This window comes from Cyrtonyx montezumae, unplaced genomic scaffold, assembly GCF_038088225.1.
Source record: "Cyrtonyx montezumae isolate F1298 unplaced genomic scaffold, pur_monq_1.0 scaffold_5, whole genome shotgun sequence".
NCBI classification, from domain to species: Eukaryota; Metazoa; Chordata; class Aves; order Galliformes; family Odontophoridae; genus Cyrtonyx; species Cyrtonyx montezumae.
The window spans coordinates 4,423,270-4,446,823 of record NW_027072056.1 but is presented as its reverse complement, the minus strand read 5'-3'; the positions used below and the strand labels follow the sequence as shown (position 1 = coordinate 4,446,823).

General features: G+C 59.7%; 3 protein-coding genes across 3 annotated transcripts in view; 2 read left to right on the top strand and 1 right to left on the bottom strand.

Moving 5' to 3' along the window:
• Positions 1–4,943: 4,943 nt before the first annotated feature.
• On the top strand, positions 4,944–8,073 carry MAB21L4 (mab-21 like 4). Its single transcript, XM_065748043.1, has 5 exons — positions 4,944–5,384; positions 5,633–5,855; positions 6,230–6,383; positions 7,289–7,645; positions 7,876–8,073. Exons 1-5 carry the CDS (start codon positions 5,279–5,281, stop codon positions 7,966–7,968), a joined length of 933 nt encoding a protein of 310 aa, XP_065604115.1. The 5' UTR covers positions 4,944–5,278; the 3' UTR covers positions 7,969–8,073.
• Positions 8,074–8,165: 92 nt separating this feature from the next.
• AGXT (alanine--glyoxylate aminotransferase) lies at positions 8,166–11,221 on the bottom strand. The gene is made up of 11 exons (XM_065748042.1): positions 10,985–11,221; positions 10,717–10,909; positions 10,482–10,546; positions 10,313–10,413; positions 10,170–10,240; positions 9,950–10,034; positions 9,673–9,768; positions 9,316–9,385; positions 9,083–9,178; positions 8,833–8,961; positions 8,166–8,539 (listed from the first exon to the last, which is right to left on the bottom strand). Exons 1-11 carry the CDS (start codon positions 11,219–11,221, stop codon positions 8,432–8,434), a joined length of 1,251 nt encoding a protein of 416 aa, XP_065604114.1. The 3' UTR covers positions 8,166–8,431.
• A 1,479-nt stretch (positions 11,222–12,700) lies between these two features.
• Positions 12,701–23,554, top strand: part of KIF1A (kinesin family member 1A) — a 30,777-nt gene continuing 19,923 nt past the window's right edge. The window contains exons 1-17 of the mRNA XM_065748441.1: positions 12,701–12,803; positions 15,302–15,444; positions 17,951–18,027; positions 18,119–18,298; positions 18,640–18,705; positions 18,813–18,991; positions 19,244–19,355; positions 19,509–19,586; positions 19,858–19,923; positions 20,198–20,215; positions 20,493–20,568; positions 20,666–20,744; positions 20,930–21,072; positions 21,415–21,441; positions 22,629–22,837; positions 22,924–23,003; positions 23,153–23,228. Coding sequence (XP_065604513.1) covers positions 15,339–15,444; positions 17,951–18,027; positions 18,119–18,298; positions 18,640–18,705; positions 18,813–18,991; positions 19,244–19,355; positions 19,509–19,586; positions 19,858–19,923; positions 20,198–20,215; positions 20,493–20,568; positions 20,666–20,744; positions 20,930–21,072; positions 21,415–21,441; positions 22,629–22,837; positions 22,924–23,003; positions 23,153–23,228 — 1,572 coding nt within the window. The 5' untranslated portion in view covers positions 12,701–12,803; positions 15,302–15,338. The remainder of the gene's footprint in view (positions 12,804–15,301; positions 15,445–17,950; positions 18,028–18,118; positions 18,299–18,639; positions 18,706–18,812; positions 18,992–19,243; positions 19,356–19,508; positions 19,587–19,857; positions 19,924–20,197; positions 20,216–20,492; positions 20,569–20,665; positions 20,745–20,929; positions 21,073–21,414; positions 21,442–22,628; positions 22,838–22,923; positions 23,004–23,152; positions 23,229–23,554) is intronic.

The following is a 23,554-nucleotide window of genomic DNA, read 5'->3' as shown; positions in this document are numbered from 1 at the left end:
CGATGTCCTTGTCGTGCTGTCGGAATTCGGGACACTAAATTGAAAGCAGGAACCGAGGCAGGAAAACAGCTGTTGGCCACAGCTCGGAGCGATTTCCTCTGGGTCAGAAGCTGGACACAGTGTGAAGCCGGGCTCAGTGCTGGGGAGGAGAGCAGGGAAAAGAGCCCTTTCCCGCAGCATCTGCCTGCACTCTTGGTGCTGCCTTTCCAAAATGCCTCTTTCCCTCCCCTGCAGTGGCTACAGCAATGCATTTGGGGTGCTCCTCTCCTTTGTCAGCCCCCAGCACGAGGCCAGGAGCCTCCACACTCACCCCAGCTTTGCTGAGAGCCACGGGGCTCAACAGTGCTGCACACCAGGCTGGGAACAGAAGCAGGTCCTGGGGTCACCCTTCTGCTTGGAGTTGGCCAAAGCCACGTTCTCGTGCACAGAGCAGAGCGGGTCCACCGAATGCCGCCATGAGCCATTTCCTTCTGCTTGCTGCCATCCTTCAGGCCACCAACCACTGGTGCTTGGCCAGCCCACGGTGACCAGGTGCCCCAGGACTCCATGGCAGCACAGCAGCTCTGCTGTGCCCGGCCGGGCAGAACGGTACTCGGGGCGCGGGAGCACGGGATGTGTGTTGCAGTAACCTCGGTATTCTTGGCCCTCCTCCAGCCACTTCCCACCACACGCATTCATGTGCATGATTAGCGTTCTTGCATTCTTTGAAAGCGGGCCAGATAATGAGTTCAAAACTTCATTAAAACATAAGCTCTTCCTCGCCCCCTCTCCCCCAGTCCCCACTCCTCCCCATGCACACGCACACACGTGTGTACACACGCATGTCCCAAGGCCACATGGCAGTCCCTCCCTGCCTGGGGACAGGGCTCGCAGGGACCACCGGTGTCACACATGTGTTGGGGATCAGCGGGGACACTCTCTGGACTTGGCCTAATTAGCTGTAGCAGAGGAGGAGAGCGAAATCCAAACCATGTGCTTGAATTTAATACGAGCGCTTTCGTGCTGACCTGCTGGCCCCTCCACCCAAATGCACTGGGACTCGGCAGGCTCTGCATCTTTAACAGCTCCCCAGGTCTCCCTGCACGCCCCGCAGTACACAGAGCTGCTCGGGGCCTGGGTCGGGCTTTTCCTCCATCCCCAGGGTCCTGCAGGGAAGGAAACAAACCCCGCAGCTGGAGGCACTGGGGGCTCTGCTAGGTGCAGGGTTTGCTCACGGTGCTGCTCCTGAGAACGCTCCATCTCCCTGCCCTGAGTCTGGGGTCATTGCATGAGAGAGGACGGTGGGGTTCAGGCTCTGGGCACCTCCAAAGAGGAGGTGGGAGCAAGGCAGGGGCTGAACACCATCACCCAAGCCATGCTGGTGCCCAGTGCCCACCAAAGTAGTGGCAGAAAATGATCCTTATCCTGCAGACCCACAGAGTGACACTTTTCCACACAGCAACAAAGAGATGCGCTCACTCAGCGTCAGCATCCCGCAGCCCACAAGCACCTCCAGCATCGCTAACGGAGATCCCGATGGGGCCAAAAGCCCTTCGGATGTGCTGGTGCTTTGATTATTTGACAGAGCATGTTTTTTAAATTATTCTTGTGTAAATATTTACGCATTTTTACAAGAACCACGTTAGGAGCAACAGGACATGGCCCAGGAAGGGCAGAAGGGGAGCAGGATGGGCTCGGGATGGCCCCAGCCCTGTGTCCATCCCCTGATCCCATGGGCATGGAAAAGTGCTGATGCTGCACAGAGCCACCCCCAGCCCGCTCCCCGGGGCTGTGTTTTTGGGAAGGCCAAGCTCCCCCCTCCCTTCCCCCACCCGCAGATGGGATCCACAACGAGCCTGTCGTTTTCCGCCGAGCTCAGCAGAAATGAGCCCAGGAGGTCAGTGACCAGAGAAAGGGATGATCCATCATTAAATAAATTGTTTTCATTTCCCAGGATAAAGGGGAGGAGGGGGGAAGGGGGGGGGGGGCGGCTGGATTGGGACTGAAAAAAAAAATAAGCAAAATGCAGGAAAAGCCCCCCACCCCCACGCTCCCTGCATGAACAGCCCCGCTCCCTCCCGCTCAGCCCTGTGCTCTCGCAGGGCTTTTACAGCCAATCCCTTAATGTGATTATAATAATTATTTCTTTACTAGCTTTTTTTTTTTTTTTTTTTTTTTTATAAACAGCCTCTTTTGAAATTGCACCGGGGGAGCCAAGACTCCAGCTGAGCCCTGGCCCGCAGGAAGGAGCCGGGGCCGGGGGAGCGTGTGAACGTGCGCGTGTGCGTGCGAGCCAGCACGTGTGCGAGAGCGCGGGTGTGCACCGGTGCCCATGTGGCAGCAAGTGGTGCCCGTGCCTGTGCCCAGTGTGCGAGCACCTTCCTGGGCTGTCTCTGAGGGCACGCAGCATGGCACCCACGCACACGTCGGTGCACCCATGAGGGCACATGTGCTCGGGAGCTGCCCTGCTCCTGAGCCTTCCTAAAGCTGTGACCCCCCCCCGGCTCCCCGCGATAAGCATACTGGTGCTGGCGCCGCTAGGATTTCCTTCTGTTCCTCTGCTCGTGCTGTCCCCCTGGTCCTCTCTCTGCCCCCCGCACACTGAACCCAGCCTGGCGCCCCATCGAGCCCCCCTGACCCCTGCTCTGTGTGGTCCCCCCCCCCAGCCCCAGGGCTGGGCTTTGAAATCCGTTGAAAGGAGACCATTTTTGCCAAAATAAACAGCCTGTCATGTTAAATTACTCTCCCTTCCTCTCTAAGTCCCCTGGTTCCCTCTCCCCCCACCCCAGTGCCGGCCTTTCTGCGCGGGGCCGTTCTGCTCTGGGCTGACTCCTGCCTCCCTGGGGCACACGGGAGGCAGCCGGGGCCGCTGGGAGCTGCTTGGCCTCCGCATGGCCTCCATCCTCACTGCGGGAGCATGACATGAGGCTGGGGGCAGGTGGTGGGCCCCCCAGCCCCACGTCGCAGCAGCGAGCGATGCAGAGATGCCGGCTTCAGGCTGCGGGGCAGGGCAAGGCAAACCTTCCACGTCCCATCCTCCTTGTCACTCAGGTCCCCAAAAATGCACAGCCACCCCATTCCCTCCGTGGTGGAACGGCCGCACTCTGCACAGTGCAGGGGCAGCTGGGCGGTGCTGAGCCGCACCAGGCGATGCTACAGCCAGGAGGTGCCATGCCAGCTATCCCCACACTGCTGGGTTTTTTCCTCTCTCTCTCTCTTGCCCTCCCTCATTATTTTATTTTATTTTTTCTTTCTCCTGTTTCTAATGGAGTGAAAATTCGTAGAACCATAAAATGCAGAGATGGAAAACGACCTATTACCTCATCCAGCCCAGCCCCTCTGCCAGCGCTGAGCCGTTCCCTGCGAGCGTCCCGGGTGACTCGTCTAGACCAAGCACGCACTGCTCCAGCAATGGCCATTCCAGCACTTCCCCGAGGAGATTATTCCATGCTCTAACTGACCTTACGGTTAGGAAATTTTTCCTGATGGCTCAACTCAAGTGTTTCTGTGCTAAGCTGGAGCCTCTTGCTTGCTCTGCCCTGAGTACCCATCCCTCTGGTAGCAGCAGGAGGCTGTGCCTCCCACCCGTGTGTATGGAGTGGCCCTTGCAAGGATTTCTGTCCGTCTGCAGCTTTGCTGCAAGGGCTGGAAGTTCTTCCTGAGATGTGGGCCCACATCCATGGCGAGTGCAGAGGGCTGGTGGCTGTCTGAAGGCCCTGTGTGTGGCTTCTGGGGAGCTTGGCAGGAGGCTGCAGGCAGGGAGGGTCATGACGGGGATCCAGGGCAGGCCTTTTTTGATGTAGTTGCATTTGGTTCCCGAGCACCCTTTGACGTCAGTGATCTGCAGACTTCTTCTGGCCTCAGATCCTCACTCTGCTTTGTGTTGGGGTTATCCTTCCTGTACGCATCCCCCTTTGTATTTTGTTATCCTTCTTCTTATCCTTTTATGTATTTTATATGTTATCCTTCCTGTACGCATCCCCCTCTTGAGCACTGACCCTGTGCATCCCTGCTGCTCCTGGGCATGCACTGCGGGCTAGAACAGCAGCCAGTCTGCCCCTATCTGTGTCCTCCCAAGGGCTTTCTGGGTGGATTGCAGCAGATGCTGCAGTGCAAGCATGCCTGCTCCTTCTGCACAGCTCCATCGTGCCCCTGGGCAGCCCTAGCTGCAGCCATGCTCCATAGCAGCCCAAGGATTCCCTATCAGTCTGCTCTGCTGCATGCTCCTGCCTAGAAAAGCCTCTCCTAAAGGATCATGAGACACTTCGGGAAGGTGGAGGATCTGAGCTCACCTTATGGAATCATAGAACGGTTGGGTTGGAGGGGAACCTACAGCCCATGCATTTCGGACTCCTGCTATGAGCTGGAGTCCTGCTGAGCCACAGCGGTGATCAGAGAATCATTGAGGTTATTAAAGACCCCACATATCCCCAGGTCTGATCACAACCCACCCCACTATGCCCACTGCCCACATCTCTCAGTGCCACATCTCCAAAGCTCTGGAAAACCTCCCGGGATGGTGACTCCACCTCCTTTGTGTGCAGCTGTGCAGTGCCTCACTGCTCATTCTGAGGATAAGCTTCCCATAATATCCAACCTGATCCTCCCCTGGTACAACTCAAGGCCATCACCTCTCACCCCATCACTGTCACCTGAGAGCAGAGGCCGACCCACTTCACCACCACCTCCTCTCAGGGAACTGCAGAGCGATGAGGTCTCCCCTAATCCTCCCCTTCTCCACACTGACCCATCCCAGGGCGGCAGAGGCGATGATGGTGCAGCCCAATCTCCAGCCGCTGCCCTGCCCTTGGCTCGCCTTAGCTCTCGCCCTGGTGCCACTCCTCAGCTGGGGTTCCCCCCGCCCAGAGCCTGCTCCCTCCCCGCCCTCCCTCCCACGGAGCACTGAGCTCTCAGCAGTGCAGCCCCAGCCATGGCAGCGGGCGGGTGCCGCTGGCGCAGCTGCCTGGAGGTGGTCGCATCCCGCCAGGGGCAGCGGGTGCAGCACTTCCAGCAAGCCGAGGATATCCTGCTGACCTTGCTGGAGCACATCCACGCCGAGGAGCCCCGTTTCCTGGTGGACTACTCCAGGAACCTTGAAGCCTTCGAGTTCGTGCTCTGCGCCTCCGAGGACGCCGTTGTCGTGGAGGTGCCACTGCGCATCGATGGCGATGCCCTGCGGGTGCGGCCGTGCCAGCCCACGGACACTACGAGCACGGGACACGGACACCTGGGTGCCTGCAGCCTCGAGGTGCCCTCTGCTGTGACTGGCGTGGGGGACTGGACCAGCTGGACTGGTGGGATGGAGCAGGTACGATGCCTGGCACCGGGCAAAGTCCTGCAGCACCTGAAAGAGCTCCTTGTGTCGGCCATCGTGCAGTGCCAGCGCCGCTCCCTGCTGCAGCCAGGTGCGTACTTCTCCGTCTGCCTTACCCCCACCCCTCCCAGCTCCCAACATGCTGTACCCACATGGTTGCTCCCCCATCCCAAAAATTACCCTGGTGTGGTTTGGAGATGGCGTTTGCTGAGGAACTGCAGCCAAACCGCAGCACTGGGAAGGGCTGAATGGAGCAGGGTGGGATGGGCCCACGGGTGCTGCAGCACACAGCCTGCGGGACCAGCTGCATGACCTCCTCACCTCCTCGTGTGTCACCAGGTGACCTCAGTGCTGAGAACCTGAAGGAAGATGCCCTGGAGCTGTCCCTGCTGGTGCGTGGTGGCTGGAGGACCATCCGCTTTGATGTGGTCCCGGTGGTCAGGAGGCGGCAGGAGCACCCGGGGATGGATGGGAGGCAGCACGACCACGGCTTCCCCGAGGGCACCCTCCAGAAGGCCACCAGAGATGCTCACTTTGTCCCAGCCTCCAACCACTGCTGGAGGTGAGCAGCCCTGGCATGCAGCAGATACACAATGGTAGGGTTTGTTCTAGAGCTTTGCATACAAGTTGGGTTCCTGATAGTGGAACCGGGAGAGGTCACGGTGACATATACCCTGCACCCAGCCCCAAGGAGGGGCCGAGCATCCAGCTGGACCAGCCCAGGCTTATTTTGGGCTCACACTGGTTGTCTAACCCAGGTGGGGCTGGTGTGTGGAGGAGCACAGCCCTGGTGCACCCCACCCTTGTCCCTGCTGGGAAGGCAGGAGCTGCCTGCACCCTGCACGTCCTCTGCTCAGCAGAGGTGGGACCAGGATGCTGCAGTGGGCTGAAGCACTGTCTGTAGCCTCCCCCAGCAGCTTGCTGCTTCCTCCCCAGGCTATCTTCCCACCTCCCCATCCTGAAGCTGCTCTGGGCCGTGGACACGCTGCCGGGACCCCGGCTGGACAGCCTGCGCCTGCTGGAGCAGCTCCGCAGCCAGGACTGGAGGGAAGAGGACGGGAGGGACGGCCTCACCTTCAACCACCTGAAGGTAGGTCCTGCCCATGGGGCTCTGCAGGAGGGAGCAACATCCCAAACAGCCAGAGGGACCACAGCCACGTGTGGGAGGGACGGGCTGTACCAGCATGTTGCCATGCATCGTCCTGCACCCCGGTGTGATGAGAGGTGCCCATTTTTGGCTCTGACGAGGCCCTCTCTCCCCACCCAACCTGTTTTTGGCACTTTGGGCCCACGCCAGATGGGGACGGCACCGGTGTCGCAATCACAGTGCGCTCTGCCAGGGCGGAGGTGGAGAACTCAGACCCAGCCCAAAGCAACCCGAATCCAACAGGTTTTATTTCATGTCGTGTTCTTTGACGTTTAAGGAAAGAAAAAAAAAAAAAAGAAAAAAAGCCCAGTGCATATTTATCCTTCACAAAGCACCTCCTGTGGGCTTCTGCAGAAATGCAGGCTGAGCGCAGGATTTTGCTCAGGTTTTCTGCTTGGCTGGAGCCTCAAAACTCCTCTCCCGCTGATGAGGGAGCAAAGGCAGCAGCCCCGGCACATTGCTGCTGTCACACGGATGCAATCAGCCTTGGGGCCCCAGCACAAGGGGCAGCTTCTCCCTGCATGCCTGGCTGGGCACACAGAGGTCGGTGCTGGGCTGTACGTGCCTCCTGCTGCTCATGGACAGGACGGGCCCTTCCCAACACGGTGCTGAGGCAGCTGGAGCATGTTAGTATTTCACACCTGTGGTTAACCCGTGCTCATCCTTTCAGAGATGCTCCAAGCTGTGATCTCTATAGGAGCAGAGGAAAGGCTCAGGATGAGAACGTGAGGACAGGCAGGGGTGATGCCGGGCTGTGCACTGCAGCTGGCTGCAGAGTGGTCCTGCGGATGTGAAGGTACACGGGGCTCCCCCAGGCTTAGCCTGCACTCCATTTTCCCCCTGTGCAGATGGTGCTGCTGTGGAGCACGGAACTGTTCCCCTCACCTGAGGACTGGCAGGACCTGGAGGGCTCTGTCTACAGGCTGCTGGTGGTCCTTCTGCGCTGCCTGGCCACGCAGCGCCTGCCCCACTTCCTGCACCCAGAGCAGAACCTCTTCCAGGGGGATCCACACCACCTGGCCTCACTCTACCCCAAGGTGGAGGCCTTTGCATGGGACCCTGCACGCTTCCTCCGCTTCCACTTCGGCCCCCCAACACATGTGGATGGCGTGCAGGCAGACCCAGCCCTCCGAGCCCTCCTGCAACTCCCTGCCAAGGACGGGGCATACTGGGACACGGCCTATTTTGACGTCCTGCTCAGCCAGGTAACTGAGAGGGAATGCTGACACCCCTTGGCTCTGTACTCGACTGTTCCCTCAGACACAGGGAAGAGCTCCAGCAGTGCCCAACATTGGCTGGGCAGCACAGGGTTTGTCCCAAAACCTCCTGCTCTGGGCTATTACATGCTGCCTGCCCTGCTGTGCCCCGCAGTGGCACTGTGATGCTGGGAGTGCTGCAGTGGGTCCCCTCTCTCACCTCCCATGTCTCTGCTTAGCTGCAGGTGTACCAGATCCAGGATGGCTCACGCCGCTCAGCCATGTCCCGGCTCTACACCAAGCTCCACAAAGACATCCCGGTGCGGAGCTGAGCAGGACTCACTGCCACTCCTGTGCTCACCACAGGGCAAGGGGAACCCAGGCTGTGGGGAGCTGTGTTGGGAAGGGAAGAAACCTTTCTGCCTCAAAGATTGGCAGGAACCAGCCCAGCTCTGCCTCTCTCCCTGTGCTGGGACTTTGCAGCTGCACCTTTTTTCTTGGATCTCGGCGAGTCCAGGCAAGCCACAGGGTCGGGAAGCAGCATGGAGCAGTGTGGCTTTATTCAGGAAAGGTGGTACTGGGGAGCAGCACATGTCTGCAACACACAGGGGGTGGTGATGGTGAAGGAAGGGACGGGAGGAGAGGGGGTCTGCAGCTGGATCCTGCCCCCACCCCCTGAGTACATGGGGCTGCCGAGCCCCAGCGCCAGGCAGGATGGGGAGCGGGGCACTGGGGAGGGGAGGAAGGCTGTTGGCCACCTCTGTGCCGCTGCTCCCAGGAGGCAGAGGATCGCACTCACAGCCTGCTGTGCTGGCAGTGCTGCAGGGCATCACTCAGGGCCTGCAGCAGGCGGTCCACGTTGTCCTGGGTAGCATTGTGGCCCATGAGGCCGATGCGCAGCACCTGGAGGAGAAGGGAGGGTTCCCCCTGCAGCACCCTCCTTTGGGCCTCGCTTGGGACAGAGCAGTACGTGCACACGTGTGCACATCCTGGTCTGCTCCTATTTAACCCTCATTTCCTCTCCGTCACAATAAAGTTATGTTACCCTACTAATTAATTACGTGTGCAGCTACTCAGTTATGTGCAAGGAGTGTTGCAGCAGGCTGCAGGATGTGCCAGCCCTGTCTTAGTTGCAGGGTGCACTGCTGATGGCCGCAGCCACGTGCGGGCTCAGGGATGGAGAGCATGCTGCCCACCTTGCCTGCTGTGGGGCCCAGGCCACCAGAGATCTCAATGCTGTGTTTATCCATCAGATAGGCTGTGATCTCCTTCCAGTCGTAGCCCTCAGGCACCTTGACGGTGGTGATGGTGGGCAGTCGTGCCGCCTGGGGAGGAAAGGGATGGGCTGAGAGCTGCAGCTCCTGTCTGCTTCCCCAAATCGAGGTCTCTCTCCAGCACCAGGGAAGCTCTGAGCTGCGTGGGGCTGTGCCCAGCTCCTGCACTCACCTCCTCCTTCACATAGAGCTTCAGCCCCAAATCCTGCAGCCCACGGCACAGCTGGGCGCAGACAACTCGATGCTGCTCCCATGAGTTCTCCAGGCCCTGGTGGTACAGAATAGACATTCTGTGCCTGAATGTCCCATGTCACCACTGCTGGGGACAGCTGAGCTCCCTCTGCTCCCCAGATCCTGCTGTAACACAGTCATGGCCCAGCTCAGCCATTCCTATGCCTGGCTCACCCGCTCCGCCAGCACAGCCAAGGCCTCTCGCAAGCAGAAGATGCTGCTGATGGGCACCGTGTGGTGGTACCTGAAAAACCCAAGGGGCCACAGGGCAGGTTCAGCCCCTGCAAGCCCCTGGGGCAGGCACATGGCTCTGCAAGGTGGGGAGCAGTGACAGATCCCACAGTCCCCAGGGAGAGGAGCTTAGCAGGTATGTAAAGCTGGGACAAAGGGACTCTTTGGGGGCCAAGAAGAAGAATTGCAAAAGGAACAGAGCAACTGGATAAGATGGAGGGCTTTGGGGACAAGGGAGGTTAGGTTTAGGTGTGTGGTGAGACAGCCACAGCCGCCTGTGTGGGTACAGCCTGCCCTCACATGCGTGGCTCGCCATCGCAGCTCCAGTAGCTCCCCAGACAGCCCATGTCCAGATAGAAGGATGGGGGCTTCGTCCTCCTCCTCAGCATCTTCTCCCTGGTGGAACACAGGGCTCAATCCTGCCCCAGGGAAGGGAAAGCCCTGTACCCACTGCTGGCCCCAGAGCATGGAGCCCAAAGCGAGCACAGGATGGGCATCGCATCCAGGGGATGTGGCCAAGCAGGGGGTCCTGCAGATGCCTGTGCCCTCAGCCCCACCAGGACAGGGTTGCCCTTACCTTGCTCGCTCACTGAATGAGATGGGAGAGCTGCCGGGGGGGGCACTGAGGACTTTCTGGGACCCCGTGTACAGTACATCAATTTCTGCATGAGAGGGACCAAGGGCACTGAGCAGGACTCTGAGCCCCACTGCCAGTGGGAAACACGGGGTGCACACCACAGGTGCTGGCTTGGGGGCACGCAGGGACCCCTGTGCCATGCTAGCACCGTGGCTCTCACCCTGCTGGTCCATGAGGATGGGCGCTCCCCCGAGTGATGCCACAGCATCCACGAGCAGCAAGCAGCCGTGCCTGGAAAGGGACAGAGCTCAGCCCCACAGCACCCTGCAGCCCAGCCCTTGTGGGGTCCCCACACTCACTGACCGGTGGCACAGCTCGCCCAGCCCCTCCAGCGGCTGCAGGACCCCTGTGGAGGACTCGCCGTGGGTGATGAAGAGCACCGAGGGTTTGTGCTGTGCCAAGCCCTGGGTGGGAACAGGGAGGTGAGCACCCACGGGGTGCTCAGTCCCGATGCCCTTCAGGTGGCACACACCTCTTGGATATCCCGCAGGGTGAAGTACTCTCCTGGAGGCTTCAGCATCTCACAGACTTTGGCTCCTGGGAGGGAGCGTGCAGAGGGATGGAGAGGTTTGGGCACACGTTAACCAGGAGTCTGCCATAAACCGCCCTAAGGGTTTAACCACCCCACAAACCCCGAGCTCTCTGCTCTGTTTCCCACCACCTGGGTGGGAGCAGCACGCCGTCACCCCGCACAGAAGCAGCCGTACCCAGCCTCCTGGCAATGTTGGCAGCACGCTGTCCCCAGATGCCATTGATGCCCACCAGCACGGTGTCACCGCCTTCCAGCAGGTTGACGAGGGCAGCCTCCATGGCACAGTGCCCCGTGCCGCTGACGGCCAACGTGAGCCGGTTCTGTGTCTGGAAGGCGTACTGGATGCCTGCCTTAATCTCATCCATCACCTGAGGTGGGGACCAGCACCGCCGTCAGCCTGGTGATGCAGGGAGGGGATGGGAGGCCAGGGCAGAGCCACTCACCTGCAGCACCTCGGGGTGCATGTGGCCCAGGATCTGCAGGCCACCAGCTGCCAGCACCCGGGGGGGGACGTTGCTGGGTCCCGGCCCCAGCAGCAGCCGGTGGGGCACGGCCAGCGGCCGCAGCAGCCCATGGGGTGGGGGGACACGAGGAGTGGTGGCAGCCATGGTGCAGCCAGCTGTGCTGCAAGCCCGCAGGAGAGCAATGGCAGATATCGACAGCGCTGCGGTGCGATGCATCCCCTGCCCACGGCCCCGCGGACACTGACCGCTGGACTCTGCCCCCACCGCCTCCTGTCCTGTTAATGTGCCACCAGCAGTGCAGTGTGCTCAGCACTGTCCTTGTGGGGTAGCTGTGGGATGCAGTGCCCCACGCAGGGCTCTGTCAGCCGTGTGCGGGGTGATACCTTCTTTACATCTGCCTTTAATAGTCAGGCTGGTTACCGTCAAGGTACTCATCCCCCTGACTTGGAAGGCAGGAGTGGGGAGCAGAATAAAACCCAATGTTCATGAGGAAACTGCAGCCTGCTGCCCCACCTGGGCTGACCCAAGTCTGTGGGGCCAATGGGATGCTGAGGGAGCTGGTGAGGCGATTGCCAAGCTGCTTTCCATCATCTATCAGCAGTTCTGGTCAGATGGGGAGGTCCCAGATGACTGGAGACTGCTAATGTGACACCCACCTACAAGAAGGGTCATAAGGAGGATCTGGGGAACTACAGAGGTGTCTGCCTGACCTCAGTGCTAGCGAGCAGGTCATGTTGAGTGAGATCACATGGCATGTGCAGGACAACCAGGGGATCAGGCCCAGCCAGCACGGATTCGTGCCAGGCAGGTCCTGTCCGACCGACTGGATCTCCTCCTATGAGCAACTGACCCAGCTGGTGGATGATGGAAAGGCTGCAGATGTTATCTATGTAGACTCGAGCAAAGCCTTTGGCTCTCTCCCACAGCACTGTCCTGGAGCAGCAGCAGCAGTGGCTGGGACAGGCACACGCTTTGCTGGGTGAAGAGCTGGAGTGCCAGGCCTGGGGTGGTGGTGGATGGAGTGAGATCCAGCTGGAAATGGGTGCTCCCCGGGGGTCAGTGCTAGGACCAGTCCTGTTCAGTATCTTTACTGGTGATCCTTATGAGGGCATTGAGTGAGCTCTCAGTAAGTCAGTAATCCCCGGAGCTGTTCAAGAAGGGGACAGGTGTCACACTGAGAGACGTGGTCAGCGGTCACAGGCATGGGTTGGTGATCAGGTTTAATGATGTTATTGGTCTTTCCAACCTTAAATATCCCATCATCCCATGATTCCACGCCACTCAAGGAGCTGGAACACAGTATGCACACAGCACCGAGCCCTGGCACCACCGCTCAGCCCGCGGCCTCTCCGTGCCGACCCCGGGGAGCCCACTGCTGCGGTTGTACACGGGACCGCGCAGGGGCCCGCAGCCCCCCGGGTCAAGGCGGCTGCCCGGGCGGAGGCTCCGCGCACAGGGAAGGGGGGCGGTTGCCATGGCGGCGGTTGCCGTGGTGCCGGTTGCCATGGTGACGCAGGTCCCGCCTCTCCCCGCGCCCTTGCGGCGGATCCGCAGCGCGGGGCCGGGGATGCTGGAGTCGGGGTGGGATGCGGTGACGTCACCGCCCCGGGAGGCGGCGGCCAATGGGAGCGCAGGGGCGGGGTGGGCCAGGGCGGGACCGCAGGGGCGGGGCTGACACCGCCCGCACCGGCACCGGCGTCGGCATCGGCATCAGCAGCGGTACCGGCATCGTCACTGGCACCGGCCTCATGCTGGTGCTGAGCGGCTGAGAGCAGCTCCCCGTCGCCCACGGGCACAGGTAGGGGCGGCGGCACCGGCACCGGCACCGGCACCGCGCGGGGCTCCAGCGGGAGGGGCGGCGGCCGCCGCCCCGTCGAGGCGCAGATCGGCGGGGGGCTGCGGGAGTGATGCGGCCACGGGGAGGGGGGTGACAGGGGGATGTGAGCCATCGCGGCTTCCAGAAACATCTCGCGGGGGGCGATGCCCCTGGTGGCGGCAGGTGCGGAGCTGCGGGGTCCCCTAGCCGTCATCGTTACGCTTCAGGGTGAACGGCGGCAGAGATCCACGCGTGGCACTGCTGACCTTGGGGCGGCCGCTGTGTTCCCGCGGGGAGGGGGCGGCTGGCACGGAGCTCGGCCGCCCCTTTGTCCTTCTACCCCAGCCCCGCACCCACGCTGCCCTCCATCTTGGCTGAGAGGTGGCACAGCGGTGGCCGCAGCCTTCGCATCACCGCCTGCGCGTTGGATTCAATCCGCGTTGCAGAGCTGCGGTGCCCCGACAGCCAGGAGGGGCAGGGAGGGTGGCACAGGGCATGGCACGCAGCCACCAGCCCTGTGTGTCCCCTCGGAGCTCAGGGATGGGTGATCCCAGCTCGCCTGCGCTGCGTGGTGAAAACTGCACCGTCACGGCCCTTGCGAGAGGCTGGGCTGGGGACACAGGATGGGCGTCCCAATGGATGTGGTTGGGGACAGTAGCCCTTCCCCAAGGATTTTGGCTGGCCTAGAAGCAGGTGGAGGTCAGAGAGATGGCACAGCCTTCATCCATCCAAAAGGAAAAGCGATTTCCAGGGGTAGGGGCTGGCTGGCTGACAGGGACGCAAGGCTTTCACACCGGTTTGGGAGGGGCAGGTGGCCAGGCCCCGGATGTGTCATGTCATTGGGGTGGTGAGAAGCAGTCCTCAGCCCCATAGGGTGTGACCCCAACGGGAGGGCACCCATGGGGATGTGGGGCAGCAGAACACCCAACGCTTTGTGGTTGATGTCCCTCAAACCACAGCATCCTCCAGGGGATGGATTTACTGCTGAAGGTGGCACGGTGTATCCCAAAGCATCCCAATAGGATGGGATGGCCGCAGGGCATCGTGCTGTCACCTTGGTGGGATGGCAGCACGGGGTGGGGCAGCACCACCTCGGGTTTAAGGGTGATCCCTTCATCTAATCCCTGCTCAATTAATCTTGGCTGATCCCATTAATTGTTGCCCTGTGGCCATCGGGCTGATCCCGCGATGGAGCTCTGCGGGGAAGGGGGGGATGCACTGGGGACACAACGGCCACGTGAGAGCTCCCTCCCCGCTTCCCACCCGCTGGACCGCTCCCAGCAGCGCCGGCCGCGCGTTATCGGATTTCTCTCGAAGGCGGTGGATTAGGCAGGCGGTGGCCCCGGGCACGGGGATTGGGCCGAGAGGGGATGGCAGCAAGGAGATGAAATGGAAGGAGCGGCTCTGAGGCAGAAAATGGAGCCCGGTGCCTTGGCGTGGCTCTGCAGCAGCTTGTTCTTTCCCTTCGGTCACATTTATTTTTTATATCCCTCGAAACAAGAAAGCAGCAGGATGGGGGATGCAGAGGCGTGTGGGCATCGTGCTCACCAGGCTCAGGGTGGCAATGTATTGGAAATAGAACTGAGCGCAGCCTGAGAGCAGGTGCTGGGGCTCAGCATCGAGTGGGATGCAGCGAGCGGGGCTGTGGTAACCCCAAACACTCGCGTGCTCCTCCTGCAGGGATGCAGCACATGTGGCGAAGCATTCCCCAAAGGCAGCACCACGCTTGTCACAACTTCTGGCTGCACATTTCTCACCGTACCACACACACAGACCCACCCTCAGGCAGAGTGCATTGTGTTTTTTGCTTCCCCTAGGGACTGACACCCAATGGGTTTTGCAGACCCCTTCTCTCGGGACCATCCTGTGGGTTTTCTTCCACTCTTTCTTTGTTTTCTACAAACTGAGTTGTTCTTCTTCCATAGGAAATCCCATCCTGTGTCAAGGGCACAACATGTCATATGTTTTTGACATTCAAGGAAGCAGAGTGGGGCTGCCACTCACCGCTTTGCATCTCCCTGGGGCAAGCATCCCACAGTGCTACCCCTGCTGCCCTCCTGGGGGCTGTGGTGACCCTGCTGGCAGGGCTGCCCTTTGCTGCTGAGACCACATTGATTGCTGGCTTAGTGAGATGGAGCGGAAAATAGATATTGAGTGCACAGGGCAGGGCGGAGGGCATCCGTGGGGCACTGAGAAACCACAACGTTCGTGTGCAGTGCCCTTCTCCCGCTGCCTGCCCTCGAGTCAAAGGGTTTTTCTCCCTTCTGGAGTGGGGGCTGGAAGCTGCAGTGATGGGCACGGGGAGGGCAAAGGGGTGGGACAGCTGCCCTGCCCCCAGCTGCAGGTGCCATCCCTTCCTTCCAAGGGATGCTGCTGGGTGCTACTCTTGGGTCCTATTAATTCCTATTCAGGGAAGGATCATTCCTCCTTGCAGGGCCCCGAGGTGGGAGCTCCCGTAACGCCTCCTTCTCACCCCGCAGGACAGCCCCGTCAGCAGCACCCATCCCCACCAGCACCATGGCGGGAGCGTCCGTCAAGGTGGCGGTGCGCGTGCGGCCCTTCAACTCCCGCGAGATGAGCCGGGAGTCCAAGTGCATCATCCAGATGTCGGGAAGCACCACCAGTGAGTATGGCACCGGGTGCCCCGATGCACGGCGGGGGGGGAGGGGGTTGACTCTGTGTCAATAGCCGTGGTGGGGAAACAGTGCCCTGCATCCCTCCTCTTTGGCTCTGGAAGCAGATGGGACAGCACCTAAAATAACTCCCAGCTCCCTGCGTCACCGGCGGAGCAGGAAGTGCCGGTGCCAGCCACCCCCGTGGACGCTGCAGCGTGACGCGTGGGGACGTCTGGCAGGTCCCAGCGTGGGCAGCGCGGCTCCCGCCGGCCCTTTGCTGACTGCGAGCTTTTCCTTGCCCGCGGTGTCAGGCGATGAATGAACAAAGCTTGGGCTGATCCCCTCGGCGGGGCTGGGGGGGCCGTGTGGGGCCGAGCTGCTCCCAGAGTCGCTCTGAGCCCCTCTCACCAATGGAGCGTGACAGCCTGGGGCACCTCCTGCCCGGCAGCGAGGCCGAAGCTGAATGTGGTTGTTGAGGTGGAAGGACCCCCCCCCCAGCCTCTCCCCCTCCCCAGGGTCAGCCACAGAATGGCGTATCAGGGCGGCTCTGCGCTCTGCAGAACTCATTCAGCAGAATTCATCACGCCCTGCTGGGCGCAGGGGCAGGGGGATGGGAGCAAAGCAGCCGGCCCTTCCTGCAACCCTTGTTCCCCAATTTCCAGCTCCCTCCCCCCCTTCTTGGCTCGCAGTGACCACCTTCCTGCCAACACTGCTGCTTTGTTCCACCACAGTATTGCCACCGGGACCCCGGCCTCCTTCCCACTGCCATTCCCGAGGGCAGCGTGGCACTGAGTGGCCGTGGGCTGAGGAGCCCTGTAGGCACTGCTGCCCGTGGTGCTTTTCCAGGCACTTCCCCACACTGATGTCTGCTCTCTGGGGCATTATCCCCACCTGAGACCTGACATGTCACTTGTCATGGCAAAATAGGGGGGGGGCTTTAAAAAATGGGGATTATACTCCTCCTGATTTATCCTGCTCAATACTCCCGTGTCGCAAAGATAAGTGACATCTCCAGATGTTCTCCTCCTTTCTCTCTTGACCATACTCCTTTCTCCCCATCGCAGAATCATTAAGGTTGGAAAAGACCTCTAAGAACATCCAACCCATCCGTCCTCTCAGTGGCAAATAACCTGGGGGAAAAAAATAAGAGGCATAGAGAGCACCTCAGCTTCGGGGACAGGACAGGATGGGAGACCCACAGGGCTACAGTGCATTTCCCCATGTCCCAGCCACGGGCTGTGCTGGGGCCATGCCCCCCCCCCCTCCAGCTGGGTGGCTGCAGCTGGGGCACACAGAGCTGCTCGGTGCCATCCCCGCTGCTCCCAGCCCTGCACCCAACACTGACAGCACTGCGACACGGAGTGTCCTCCCCGTGCCAGCTCCTCCTCGTTGTGGGTTTTGGTCCTGACCCCTTCCTTTGTCACCTTTGTGGTGCCGGGTCGAGGGCAAGTTGCCAATTCAATACGGCCAAGCCCCGTTCCCTAGCGACCCCGCTGTTCATGAGCAGGCTTCATCATTAATTTAGGACCTAGGTTGTATCAAGCTCAGCAGTGGTTGTGGTGTTCTCATGTCTGTGCTGGCTGCCTTTCCCCCTGTTCTAAGCTGGAGCACTTGGGGTGGCTGTGTGCTGTGGACACTGTTCCACACGGGTGGGCAGGGCTGCAGGCACCTGCTGGCGTGGGGTGGGCAGATGGGTAACGGGATGGAAGTGGGGCATGAGGGAAACCCCATGGAATTTGGGATGCAGAACCCACTGTGGTTCGTGCAGCTGCTCAGCAAGCTCCCAGCCCTGTGGTCCCACTGCCACAGCCTGGCAGGGCTCTTAGGGGTTGGTTGCCTTGTGGTGGGGGCTGTTTCTTCCCATCTCTGCACAGCCTGGTTCATGCCCTGCAAGGGCATCTCAATGTCAGCAGCGATGGCTGAGTGCTGCGTCCCGTGACTGCCCTCCTGGTTTGGGTTTCTTCTGACGCATCTCCGCGTTGATTATTTCAGAAAAAAAAAGCATCATAAACACACCACGGGGTGGGGGAGAAAAAAAAGGAGAAGAAAAAAAAAAAGCATCGAGCAAGTGAGAAAGAGAAGTGATGCAGTCTCTAATTTCCATGGCAACATCCTTTTCACCAGGGGATGGGAAAAAGCAGGCTCTTGTTTCCGCTGGCGGTTTAACACAGGGCATTAATCACCCTGCTGCTGCGGGGAGGAGATCAGGTACCAAAATAAAGCAGCGAGCAGGAGGGGGCTGGGAGCACTGAGCCTGCACCCCTCCCCCCCTCACTCCAAGTCCCTGGGGATGGCTGTAGGGGATCAGGGCTGTGACCCTGTGCTGTCCCTGTGGTGCAGTGGGGCAGAGCTGCTCCCCCTCACTGTGTTCACTGGCACAAGGCTTTGCCCTCCTGCCTGCTCCCAGTTTCCATCCCAGTGGGGATTTAGGACTGAGCCCATCGCAGCCTGCTCGGGGTTTGGGATGCAGTGCTGCCACTTGGTTTCATCACATCCCTCTCTGTCTGCCGCCAGCTATCCTGAACCCGAAGCAGCCCAAAGAGACACCCAAAAGCTTCAGCTTTGACTATTCCTACTGGTCCCACACCACGGTAAGCAGCAGGGGGCCTGAGCCCAGCTGGAGTGGGATGCAATAGGATGACCTCCTTCTCTGAGTCCTCCTCTCCTGCCTCTTCTCCATAGCCCGCAGACATCAATTATGCATCTCAGAAGCAGGTGTACCGTGACATCGGCGAGGAGATGTTGCAGCATGCCTTCGAAGGCTATAACGTCTGCATCTTTGCCTATGGGCAGACTGGTGCTGGCAAATCCTACACCATGATGGGGAAGCAGGAGAAGGATCAGCAAGGCATCATCCCACAGGTACTGCCTGGTGAATCATAGCATCACTAAGCTTGGAAAAGATGCCAGAGATCCCCAGGTCCAACCCCAGCCCACCCCACTGTGCCCACTGCCCACGTCCATCAGTGCCACATCTCCACTGCTCAGCAACACCTCCAGGGACAGTGACTGCCCCGCCTCCCTGAGCAGCTGTGCAGTGCCTCACTGCTCCTCCTGAGAAGAGATTTTTCCTAATATCCAACCTGAATAAAAACCTGGGCAGGATGCCCAAGGAAGAAGTCAGAGGGAGGGACAAGTGGGGGATGGGAGTGGGGGGACAGGCCCCTGCCTGGGACTGAGCATCCCAACTGTTTCCTTTGCAGCTGTGTGAGGACCTCTTCTCCCGAATCAATGACACAACCAATGACAACATGTCCTACTCCGTGGAGGTAGGCACATCTCCTGGGAGTGGGATGCTGGCAGCCCTGCGTGGTGGCCGTGCACCAACACCATTAATTCCAAGTGAAACTCAGAGCCCTGTGCATGCTGTCCCCAGGTGAGCTACATGGAGATCTACTGTGAGCGGGTGAGAGACCTCCTGAACCCCAAGAACAAGGGGAACCTGCGGGTGAGAGAGCACCCCCTCATGGGTCCCTACGTGGAGGACCTTTCCAAGCTGGCCGTGACCTCCTACAACGACATCCAGGACCTGATGGACTCGGGGAACAAGGCCCGGTGAGTGGGGTGCAGGAGAGTGCTGGGATCTGAAGTGCTTGCAGGCACCTCCAGGGACATCAGAATTAGGCTGAAAGTTGGCTGAAAATCTTTCCCTGGTGCTGGGGGCAGGTGAGAGTTCAGTGCCTCTCTACTTCCTCAGAAAGGAGGCAAGATGTGACCTGCTTTGACTGCCCTGCCTCATAATTGTCCCCAGCATCACCGCCCTGGCGTCCCCTGCAGAGTGTCATGCCTTCTGTCCTCTCCCCACAGCACAGTGGCTGCCACCAACATGAATGAGACCAGCAGTCGCTCGCACGCCGTCTTCAATATCATCTTCACCCAGAAGCGGCACGATGCCGAGACGGACATCACCACTGAGAAGGTGAGAGCTGAGCCCCTGGGAAACCCGAGAGGACACAGCCAGGGCTTTTTGTGCCACTGCTGGCCGTGGACAGCAACTGGGAGAGTGTTGGGTACTGGTGTGTTGGACACGTGCCGAGCCTGCTGCAGCTACCAGCTCTGTCTCTGCCTGCAGGTCAGCAAAATCAGCCTGGTGGACCTGGCTGGCAGTGAGCGAGCGGACTCGACTGGTGCTAAGGGCACAAGGCTGAAGGTGAGTGTGCAACGGCCATGGTGCCAGGCCCCTCATCCCCAGGTGCCACTTGTCCTTTTCCCACACACTGCACTGGAAACTGCCATTTTTCGAGTTGCCCAGTGCCAGTTTCACCAGGATCCACAAGCTCCACTTCAGAGCTGTGTATTGCCCAGTAAGACCGGTTGCTGTTTGCACACCCTGTACTGGGGCTTCCCCATCCTCTTGGGCTGCTGGGCTTTAGTGCTGCTCTGAAACAGGGCCTAATAATTTGGGATTTTTTCTCCACCAGGAAGGAGCAAACATCAACAAGTCTTTGACCACACTGGGGAAAGTCATCTCTGCTCTGGCTGAAATGGTAGGTAGTCTGAGTGGGCATGGGTGGCCCATGGAGCACACAAGTTCCCATCTCTAAAGGGGATGCAGAACCCAGACTCCTAGCTCTCAGGGATGGGCAGATACATCCTGACCCACCCCGCACTGCTCAGCCCCTGTGGCTGGAGCCAGCTCATCTGATAAGACATGGGATCCCATTCTGGGTGAAGAGATGGGGAGCAGCTTGCTGTCACCTCCCACCCCCTGCTCCTTTCTATTTGCAAAAGAGCTAAACAATTTTTCTGCTTTCTTTGCAGGATTCGGGGCCAAATAAGGTGCGTGCTCTGATGGAGCTGGGTGGGTTTGTCTCTTGATGAGTGGAAGCGGGTTGTGGGATGGTTTGGGTTGAGTCCTTTAGGGGTGAGAAGCAATATGGACCCAACTCATGTTTCTCCTGTGGGCTAGGCTGATCCCTCAGCATCCTGGCCAATGCATGGCTCTCATTAGACATCTCCCAGCCCTGGCAGTGCATTTTGCAGGCAGCGTCTGAACCTTTCCACAAGGAAGAGAGCAGGCAGTCTGACAGCCCATCCCTCTGCTCCCTCTCCCCAGAACAAAAAGAAGAAGAAGACAGATTTCATCCCCTACCGGGACTCAGTACTGACCTGGCTGCTGCGGGAGAACCTGGGTGAGGCTGTGGGCACAGGGTCTGGGGGGCATGGGGTGGGGGGGGGCAGCTGCTGCAGGGACCACATCTCACTGAAACCTTATGTCTGTCTGGACAGGGGGCAACTCCAGGACGGCCATGGTCGCTGCGCTCAGCCCTGCTGACATCAACTACGATGAGACGCTCAGCACCTTAAGGTAGGCTTTGGCAGCAGGTCCAGGTTTGGGCGGGTCTCCAAACCCAGCTGCTCCCTCACGCTCTTTGTCCCTTCCCTTCAGCAGAGAGGAGGTGAGGGCTGCCTGCAGGCCCCTTCAAGTGAGACAGTGCCTGTTCTGTGTCCCCCTGGCCGAGCCACCCTTCTCAGAGCCCTGTCTCTCCACAGATACGCTGACCGTGCCAAGCAGATCCGCTGCAATGCTGTCATCAACGAGGACCCCAACAACAAGCTGATCAGGGAGCTGAAGGACGAGGTGGCCCGCCTGCGTGACCTTCTCTATGCCCAGGGGCTCGGGGACATCATTGACAGTAGGTACCACGCCAGGCAGAGCCAGGCTGGGGTCTCGCAGGGGACGCTCCCAGAGCTGCCCCATGTCCTGCTCCTCACTCTGACCATCTCATCGCCCACCTCACTGTGAGGAACGGCGTGTCCCCTCCTTGCCACCACCCTGCTGGGACATCCATGACCAGCCCCACATGTGTCGTTCCAGAGCCCTCCTCACCCTGCAGCCTGCGTCCCACTGCCTGGGATGATGCTGGGGTGCCCAAGGCCTCTCCTCCCCGTGTTTTCAGGCTGTCATCAATCCTACCTAGATGAACCCACTCTTGTTCTGTTTTCTTTGTCTTCCCCCCGCTGTCTCTCTCTCTTAGCCCACCCTGCTGCGGGAGGATCCAAATGTGTGTATTGCCCGTCACTGGTACTCTGTGTTGCTTCTCTGCTTTGGGGAGGCTGTGCCAAGGAGCACGTGTGCAGCATGGGGAAGGACTCCCAGAGCTGCTCCCAGGGAGCTGGCAAAAGGGCAGTGGCAGAGCCCGGTGCCCTCCTGGGGATGGTTGGCACAGGGATGTCTCTGCGCTGCAGTCACACCTTTCCCTTGCACAGGGCACATTTACTGAGGTCCTGCAAATTCACCTGATGGGACCCGGTGTTACAGTCACTGCAGGGACCTTTTTCCCCACGCTGTAACTGTGCTTCCCCTTGCTGCTGCTGCTGCTGGGCTGGGTGCTGCTGCTGGCACTGCTTCTGCAGGCATGGGCTCTGCTCCCAGGGCAAACCGGTGTCAGGTGGGCATGGTTCGGTGCGGGTGGCCTTGGGACACCTCGGAGTCGGGTCCTGCTGAGGGTCATCCTGGGGGCAGCAGAGGAACAGGGTGAATTCAAAGTGGAGACTCCACGGAGTGATGGGGCTCCTTTCCCTGAACAGCTGGAGGGCAACACCATTTCTCCTGGTAGTGCCTGGGCAGAGGGAATGGTGCTCTCCACAGAAGCTGGCTGACCCCTAGGAGTAGGGTGGTTGGCAGTGGCTGGCATCCCTGAACAGGGGATGTTGACCCACATCCATATGGGTTGGGCAGCAGCAGCAGCTGCAGGCATCCCAATGAAAGATGGGACCAGCAACTGGTGGCTGCTGCTGCTCGAGGTGCTGGGCTGCAGCACAGTGCAGTCTGAGCACAAGACCCATCCTCTTGTCCCCTTTTGTAGGGTGAGGGCTCCTGGTACTCCTTGCCTTCCCCATATGCCCCTCACCCCTAACCCAGCTCATCCAGGGCCTTGGGACAGAATGCTGGGGCAGCTACATGCGCTTGGGCAAGGTGGTTTAGGCACTGTGTTGTCAAAAAGCATCCCCAGCAGCCCAGGAAGGGATCCCAGACCACTCCTAAGCTGCTTCTGACAGCAGCCCCAGGGCACTGCTGCTGGTCTGCTCTGCCAACGCTTTGCCTCTTTCTTTTAATTTCTGCTTTTCTTCTTGCCACTTTTTTTTTTTCCCAACAGCTTTTCTTGTCTCTGTCTTCTTTCTCTCTCTCTTCCTTCTTCCTGTCCATGTGTCTTCCCCCCGCCCCTTCCCTCTCCTTCCCCACCCGTAGATGTGTCCGACTTTGAGAACAATAATGGCACTATTGGGGCAGAGCTGAGCCAACGCCATGACAATCTCTCCACAGTGACCAACGCTATTGCTGGCATCAGCCCCTCTTCCTCCCTGTCAGCTCTCTCCAGCCGTGCAGCCTCTGTCGCCAGCCTACATGAGCGCATCATGTTTGCTCCGGGCAGCGAAGAGGCAATTGAAAGGCTCAAGGTAGGAGGCTGGCAGAAAGTGGGGCCAACTCCATGGTTGAGCCCAACCAAAACGTCCAAAACACTGAACCTCCCTCACCCCATCAGGAAACGGAGAAGATCATTGCTGAGCTGAATGAAACATGGGAGGAGAAGCTGCGCAGGACAGAGGCGATCCGGATGGAGAGGTGGGTGGGATGGGACAGAGGCAGTTTGGTGACTCCCATGGGCTCCAGCTGCACCTGGAGAGCACAAGGCATCCCCAGGGGGCACTCAGGGAGCAGTGGTGAGTGGCTGCTGGGACTGCTGCAGTTTTGACAGGCTCTGCTTTCTGCAGGGAAGCCTTGCTGGCTGAGATGGGGGTGGCCATGAGGGAGGACGGAGGCACCCTGGGTGTTTTCTCTCCAAAAAAGGTAGGATCCTCTAATTCTCCCTGGTAAGCAGGCAGGTGATATCCACTCAGTTCCCTTCAGACATACCTGCCAGCAAGCCCCAAATATCTCCAGGGGGCTCTCTGAGACATTAACTGTTAGCTCTGGAACCTGCAATGGACATTTCAGTGCCAGCCCCACTCAGTCCGTATACCACAAGTTGCTTCAGTAGAAGCACACAGATAAATAGAAGCACCATTCCCCACCTCATAGCACATGGGAGATTCTGTCCCCTTCAAGAGACACCGCAGAGCCCCGGTGACCGTTGTGGTGTTGGGCTCTTGGTGTCGGCTGCTAGCACCTGGGGC

Coding starts and splice junctions, on each gene's coding strand:
- MAB21L4 (XM_065748043.1), top strand. CDS start 5,279: ATGGAGCAGGTACGATGCCTGGCACCGGGCAAAGTCCTGCAGCACCTG. Junction 5,856..6,229: donor GCCTCCAACCACTGCTGGAG/GTGAGCAGCCCT, acceptor CTTCCTCCCCAG/GCTATCTTCCCACCTCCCCA. Junction 7,646..7,875: donor TTGACGTCCTGCTCAGCCAG/GTAACTGAGAGG, acceptor GTCTCTGCTTAG/CTGCAGGTGTACCAGATCCA.
- AGXT (XM_065748042.1), bottom strand. CDS start 11,221: ATGCATCGCACCGCAGCGCTGTCGATATCTGCCATTGCTCTCCTGCGG. Junction 9,769..9,949: donor TCATTCAGTGAGCGAGCAAG/GTAAGGGCAACC, acceptor GTGTTCCACCAG/GGAGAAGATGCTGAGGAGGA. Junction 8,962..9,082: donor AGCTCTATGTGAAGGAGGAG/GTGAGTGCAGGA, acceptor TTTCCTCCCCAG/GCGGCACGACTGCCCACCAT.